Genomic DNA, 7,798 nt, shown 5'->3' on the forward strand with positions numbered 1-7,798 from the left:
TATATATATATATATACCGTATGTATGGTGGTGGCCATCTTGGATTTTGATGTTGCAACTTTATTTTCAAAACAAACCTTTCATTCAGAATTATGAATTTAAAGACCAAATTTTTTGAAAAAAGTCAGAATTCGGGGGTGGGGTTGCACTATGGCCCTGTGAGTTTTGTTGTTTACAGTTTTGTTGTTCTTTATGAAGATTAAAATCCTCGTTTTTCAGTAAACTGCTCAATGGTAACGGGGCGAGAAAGGAATAAAACTGTTCTGATGCTTCCAAACAAACATCTCCCTCCACATCTGGACAGCAGCCATAAGACAAATAACCAGCTTCCTGTCCGGGTTACGTGTTTCATCGTGCGTGCTGCTAAAAGGCTTTAAATGTTCTCGCGTGAAGCGTGAACTGTATCAGTCATGACTTTAGCATACTCACATGTACTGACAACTGAAGCAGCACTGTGCTGCATTCTGGGTTTTGATGTTCTTGGTAAGCAGGATAATTAGTTTTTAAACAGCTTCTCACAGAACTGCCAAGTTTCCGTAAACATCCTGTTTATAGTCTGGATTCACTCCGCATCATTATGTAATCATGTGCAGCTAATCTTTGTTTGGGCACATCTTAAATAAAATAAGACCTGTTGCCTCTGTTTTCATATTTAAAGTCAATCAGATGATCAATCACAAAGCTTTAAAGATAACTTTTAAAAGATAAGAGCTAAAACGGAGACATTCAGACAGAAGTTGACAACAAATGCATCAAACATGAATGATGTGTTGATTTTTTAACATAACATTCGTTTTATTTCTAAAAAGTCCGTTTATAACCAGAACATGAGGTGCCTCCCACCCACTGACTGCGGTTCTGAATCTGAAACCTTTGTGCTGTGAGGCAACAGCTCTAACCACTGCTCCACCGTGATGCAGACGGGCTGACACAAAGAACCGAGGGCTCTGTTAGCTCTCAGAGCGTGTGTCAGGGATGACTCTCAGCTACTTCTCCACCATATTTAACTGGACATCTGTAAAATTCACTGTTATAACCCTTTTTATGTCGTTACTGAATCAGCTGTTGCAGCCATCTTGAATCATGGTGACTCCAAAGGTTTATAAGTTTTAAATGCTGATTATTTTCTGAAAATATCAACAAGAATATCCATACGGCACATTATACGCCCGCCAATAAACTATTATACAGCAATCTATAGCAATGGTCTGTACACGGAAAGACCTTGTATAACCTTTGACCTTGACTTGTGACCTTGACCTTGAAGCTGGGGTGAAAAATAGTGTGTCCGGTGATGAAGAATGTGAGTTTGAAGTTAGGCCTGTCACGATAACACATTTTGCTGGGCGATTAATCGTCTCAGAAATTATTGCGATAAACGATAATATTGTTTGAAATGTGACAATAATTAGTAATTATTGTCACATTTAAGGTAAATTTTTGTGTCTAGTACATTTTTTTTACCACTGAATGGCAGTAAAAGTTCATCTGAACCAAAGAATGGATGGTAAACTGGGAGGGAGGCCCCTCAGCGTGACATGCGCCGTCTCTCGTTCCTGTTTTTCGGTTCTCAAAATGGCGGACGCTCCGTGTGGTTTGAGCGCTTTAGCATTTTTCACACAAAGTTTTTAATTAAAAAAATAATAATCAGTAAACAAGTTCTCAGCTTATTTGCAGAGGAAAAACATATTTTTATACGAAGGCACGGGTTTCAACTGTGAATTTTGGAGCTTCGAGGTTTTTTCCTCAAGGTCGGCCTGTTAGCTTAGCTCGTAGCTTAGCTCGTAGCTTAGCTGCTTTTAACGATCCAAAAACACGAATATGGACGGATAAAACAGATTTGAAAGAGAAAAGCTAAAGGGAGGGGTCAGTGGCGAGCACCGGAGTTGAGCTTTTTGTCATCCAGTGTCTTCAGTAGAAAGAGACACGAAGAAACGATAAAGCCGATAAATGAAAACGAGGTTGATCATTTTCATTTATCATGCCATTAATTGATTTATTGTTTATCGTGACAGGCCTATTTGAAGTTTCCTTAAATTATCTTGAGCGGATCACAAGTTCTGGACCGGACGAGAGAAAGTTTACGAACATAGATCTGCCTCTCGTCGGCGTATAAAAACTCAGTTTTAAATTTGTGTCATTTAGAACTGCTCTAATTATCTGTGCTCTGTAAAAACAAGCATTAACTTAAAAAATAAGGCAGATTTATTTTGTAACTACATTCCCAAAGTGGGTGAATCCCATCCGTGCTGCCTGAAAACAGGCAGGAAGGTGTTTGGGAAGCTGAAAGAGCGTGAGCTGCACGGCACGCCTCGGCCTGCTCGTGTAAACGGCTCGTTTGTCTCAACTGAGCTAATGACGCTCGCAGTGAAGGTTCAAGGAGCTGAACGTCTGAGGAAACGTCCACCTCCGTTTGTGTAAATACAAACAAGACCGAATAAACAAAACGTGTTCAGCTGCGGCGCCAGGGCGGTGAACGCTTGGCACCGAAACGTGCCTAAAATAACACACGAGCTGATTTCTGGTCAAAATAAAACGCTATTTATCTATAATCCACACTAATCTACAATAGTAACATGGGGGGGATCAGATTATCCAGCTGTTTTAATAAGATGTTTGTTCAGAAAAGCTATGTAAAAGTTTCATGTCGTTTTATTTTGAAGGTATCTTCCGTGGACCCTCTCTCTGAAAAAGTTTTTTCGGTTGTTTGATCAGTTGAGTTCTTGCAGTTTTTTAATGTTTGAACGCTGAATTAAATAATTCAAGATGATAAACGACACCGTACGTGAACAGCTACAGAACTTCTCTAAAACCGCTTCAAAAGATCACAGGGAAGTTAGACATTTGCTTCAAGAACTTAAGCTCATTTTTGCATCGGAATCTTAATTTAATTAAAGTAAATGCCGACCATCAGCGTAACAACGCACGGTTCACATGTACGAACTGATAAAAGACACTTTTTCATTCATTCAACCTTTATTTCTACAGGTTAATCCCACTGAGCCTCGATGACTCGTTTACAAGAGAGACCTGATTTCTACAAATAATGAGGACAACAACGGACAATCATAAAAAAGACATACAGATTTTAGTTTTTAACAAATTAAAGTAAGATGGCAAACAGAAAAAAAACATCTAGATTATAAGGCGAATGTAGAAAACTAAAAACAGGAATGTGTCCGCATTGATCCCAGGAGTCCAACAGATTCTTAAAGCCACTTGGAGAGGTCAAAGGTCGAGAGCTTCAGGTCTTACCTTATTTTTGTCCTGGACCACAAGAACTTTCCCAGTGGACTCGTCAACAACAGCCCCTTGAACAAGAAAATCAAATTAATCAGGCGTTCGCTTTTACAGCAACTCACCACGTCATGAGTTTTATAAATATTAAACTCCCAGCATCCATTTGTTGTGCGCTGGACTCCCATTCCACCCATTCTGGCCTCTACATGTCGGAGCCACAGAGATTACATTTCTTTCTGACCAGTTTGTATCTGTGCCCGTCCCCTTCATTTCCCACTGTGTTAGTTTGATCAGTTCACTTACATTAAAACTTTCAACCCGGAGGTGAAGCTCGCATCAACGGTGGCGTTTGGCCACTAGGGGGCAGCAGAGAGCACGTTCAAACGCACATGCTGTACGTTTTTGTTTGTTTGTTTGTTTGTTTGTTAGCGCCTTCTCTTGCGTTGAGCTTTTTAAAGATGCCATGTGCGCGAGTAAACTCTGGAACCTCGTGTCCAGATACATTCGTAGCTACTTCCAGTATTCTTTGCCATTCATTCAGTTCGGACCTTTTCATCGGATTTTTTTGTTGACTTGTGTACGGACGTGTTAAAAATTGGTTGTGTTGCTATTTTACACCGCTGATAATTGTTTGTTGGATAAACAGGCCATAGTTAGAGAGTAACACACAAACGACAAAATTTGATTAGATGCCAAAAAAAAAAAAAAGAAAGTATGTAGACGTAAATATGTAGACCACAAAGCATCACAGTAGTCAGAAACAGAAAGCCTGTTCACACGTTTAAACTGATTTATTTGGAGGTAAATAAAAGCTAGTGTCCATTTGATGAACAACGTTACTGTTCACAGTGAACTTAACGTTATTTATTTATTTTAGCTCCTAATCATTGACTGAAACAGCCTAGAAGACAACTGTTGTTTACTATACTAAAAACAAAAACATTTATCTGACAATGCAAAATTCATTCCAGTCACTTCAACATACATCAAGTTTTTATTGAGTGACAATTAAACCTAAATGACACCAAACAGCGTACGGAGCGTGAAGCTACTCGAGAGCTAAGTTTGGGATGAGTCCCTCTTTAAGCTACCTTTGGTCGTTCACGTTTATTTAATAAGTCAGCCAGGACGGAACCAGCAGTGACGCACCTACTCACCAACTCAGCACAGTGACTACCACTGATGAGAAGAAGCTTCAGGCACAGCTTGAAAGGGATCGTTCTCTGTCGGACCCACCGTTTACCCAAAAGCAATTCAATGAAATAAAGTGAAATTAGTAATAAAAAAAAAAAAAACAGGAATCCTGAAAATAGCTGCTCACTAAAAGGTGGCTCAAATGTTTATTAAAAAAAACAAACAAGATAAATGATATTTACAAACAGAACCTAAACAACTTCTGAGATCAGTAATGAAAATAGCTCAAAGGTCCGGATGAAACGGACAAAGAGTTTCTGGAAAACGGAATTGTTCTTTACACAAACAGTCTGGGTGACTCAGGTTACTGGAGAAAGATGTAAGAGTCCCACGTTCATCGTTTCTCTTCTGTTCGAGCGGATTGTCCAAAGAAGCAGCTGCCGACAGCGGAGGAGGCCCGTCCTGCGCGACTGCCACCGACGAGGGACGGGTTGCCTTAAAGCTTGACTTGGACCTGGAAGTGGAAATTGATGTCATCCTCACTCCTGGAGCCACACGAGGAGGAGGAGGAGGGACGGCGGATTGCTTTCTGCTGAGGGAGGCTATCATTAAATAAATGTGAGCCCAAGAATCAGCAACATGGTTACTGTAATTACAGCACGATGGGAGGAGGCGGTTCTCAGGAAAACGTCTCAACTATGAGGGAACAACTGAACAAGGAGGGGAATAAAAAATGGTTTATTCTGTAAAAGTTTGGATTATTTTTCTAACTTCGTTCGGCGTTTCACTGCGGGAAACGCTCCAGCGCGACCAGCTCCAATGACATCATGTCTATCAGAGACGTTGAGCTCAGGGCTCCGCCCCCATCATGACATCACAGTCAATTCTCGCTTTCTTCCCGCGAGGAACTACAACTAGCTCCCTCAGCACATTCAGGCTAGCTAGGTTAGCGGCTAAACAGTTCCCAGGCGTCCCGCAAAGGAGCATGTCGCCGAACGCCGTTCCTGGCGTCAGCTTGAACCGTGTTGAGTAAGTTAGTGCTTCGTGAAAAGTATCTTTGTTACATTCGGGAGCGGTGACCGCGTCAAGGCGAGCTGTTCCCGCCACTCAGTTTTTAAATAATCCAGCGGTTACTGGTGTAACTCAAGCTAACGCGTCCAGGCGAGCTAGCTTTACTTTGGGGTAGCATTAGCTTGGTACCTTTAGGATTTTATTTCCAGCTAACGTGTTACGACGAGCTGTTTTAGCCTAGCTGTTTAACCCCGCGGCTAGCTCTAGAGACGGACAGTTAACGTGTCATGGCTGAATCCCGCCCGTGCCCATCGTCACGCGGGGCCTCCATCTCAGGCAGGGACCGTCACCCTATGTGCATCATACGCATGGGCGCAAAACACGTGCAAGTGTCACTGGCAAACCCTCAGGCGTGTCCGCACTGAAAAATTCCTAGAAAAGAGGATGAGAGTGGCGGTCACCAACAGCCAGGACCCGTGCCTGTCTGTAACCGTGGTAACAGGTGACGGCCATCAGCCGCGAGCTGGGCGGACACGATGGAAGAGGGGTCCCCGGTCATGCCGCCACTCTTCGAGTTTTTTATTTTGGAGCCAATTTTTGCATTTAATTAAATTATTTTTACAAAATAATGTAATTTTAAAAATAATTTTCATCGGTATTGACATTTAGTGGGACGAACTGTGCAATTATAATAAGTACTAAGTTGTGAAAAACTATTTTAGACGAATAACTTTACACTTTGGTCATTTTCTGTTGTTTTTAATGCGCAGCCTTATTAATAAATGTAACATTTTGACAAGGCACCATGCAGCTGGTTGTAAGAATAAGAGGTTTTCAGAGCAGATTTCAGCTTTTGGCCTTTTCCTGAGTTACTTCCCTGAGAAACGAGCGTCGTAACGGCTGCGTGTTCTGGATTCCAAAGCTTTGTTTCACACCTAAAACATCCCGTTTGTCGCCTGGAAACATTTTGAGCAACGCAGAGGGGATTTCTGGGCCCAGTGTCTGAGGAGGATGCTGAGAACATGTTCTGACATGGAGCCTCCAGGTGAAGCAGTGATGACACTCTGCCCCCTGCTGGTCAACCCCAGGTAGTACACAGACCTGCTGTTTCTGACCATCATCACTGCTGGGGGGGTTGTATTTATCAAGTCTAAGAAATAAACATTTAATCTAATACCAAATCTTTCAACCTTTATTTAGACAGGTTAATCCCAATGAGCCTCGGGGACTCGTTTACAAGAGAGACCTGAAAATATCAAAGATCACCCCAACGTCCCCCGTCGACGAGATTTAAAAAGTGAAGTTTGTATTTTTTTGAGATGAGTGTTTTTCTGGACTGAAACTGAGCAGATAATGAAGTAAACCTAAATGTTTTTGATGAGAGATATTCAAGTGGGCAGGAGTTACATGGTGGAGAAGACCAGAGGTCATTTTCTTTGTTCTAGGCGGTGCAGAGTGACGGATCCTGGTGATCGACCAGATGCAGTGGTGGAACCAGGGGGTGGCCAATGGTGGCCTTGGCCACCATTGATTATTCAAGTTGCAGTCGGGCCCAACAAATCTGATCCGATCTGGCCCCAGCCCGTAGCCATCATTTCCGAACCCCACCCGACCTGACGAATTAACAGTGATTACAGGTCAGAACCCGAAAACATTTTTAATTAAGCTTTGACTGCTTATATAGTTATTAACGGCCAGCGGACGTGCACGGCTGAATAAAAGAGGGCAGAAGATCAGATCTGAAGGGGTGCTTGTGCAAAGCACATTAAACCCCTGCTTCTGCCTGTATTCTGCATTATTCAGACATGGACCCTGCTCTGACATGTCTGCTTTGGGATTTCACCTGTTTGGGTCGTCGGCTGCGCACGTCCGCTGACTGCAGTGGCTGAACGTCCAATTGGGTGACGGATCGCTTCCTGGTAGTACCGGTAGTCCCATCTGAAGCGTAACTGAACTTTATTTTATTTCTTTCAAGGCCAGTCAGCTCGCGGTGAAATGGCCATGTGCAGCTGGTGACTGTATGGCAAGCCATGTTGCCATATAATTGGATCGCGGCTGATCTGCTAACGCCCGACGCAGACCCAGCTTGTCCATCCAGCACATCATCATGGCCTGGCCCGGCCCAGACTGTGGGCCCGGGTTAGAAATGATCGCTCTACCACAGATTAATCTTCAGCCACACCGGTCATTTGAGGAAACTACATTTTTAATCAAAAATAAAACTAGAAAACATAGTTGCCTAAAGTTATACACATCAGTGTTTCCCCTACGGTTATCAAAGGAGGGCGCCCCCCCTTCACAACTCCACCCCCCCACCCCCGTAGCTACAAAGCTACAGAATAGCACTTCACTTCTTTCATACTAACGTGTGTGTGTGTGTGTGTGTGTGTGTGTGTGTGTGTGTGTGTGTGTG

The 7,798-nt window shown here is 42.8% G+C and overlaps 1 protein-coding gene across 1 annotated transcript in view; it reads right to left on the bottom strand.

The window, feature by feature from the left end:
* The window catches only part of nudt6 (nudix (nucleoside diphosphate linked moiety X)-type motif 6), a 14,514-nt gene that overhangs the window by 3,732 nt on the left and 2,984 nt on the right, over positions 1–7,798 (bottom strand). The window contains exon 3 of the mRNA XM_037675620.1: positions 3,256–3,311. Within this exon, the coding sequence (XP_037531548.1) occupies positions 3,256–3,311 (56 nt within the window). The remainder of the gene's footprint in view (positions 1–3,255; positions 3,312–7,798) is intronic.

This window comes from Nematolebias whitei, chromosome 4 (assembly GCF_014905685.2).
Source record: "Nematolebias whitei isolate Nwh7 chromosome 4, NemWhi1, whole genome shotgun sequence".
NCBI classification, from domain to species: Eukaryota; Metazoa; Chordata; class Actinopteri; order Cyprinodontiformes; family Rivulidae; genus Nematolebias; species Nematolebias whitei.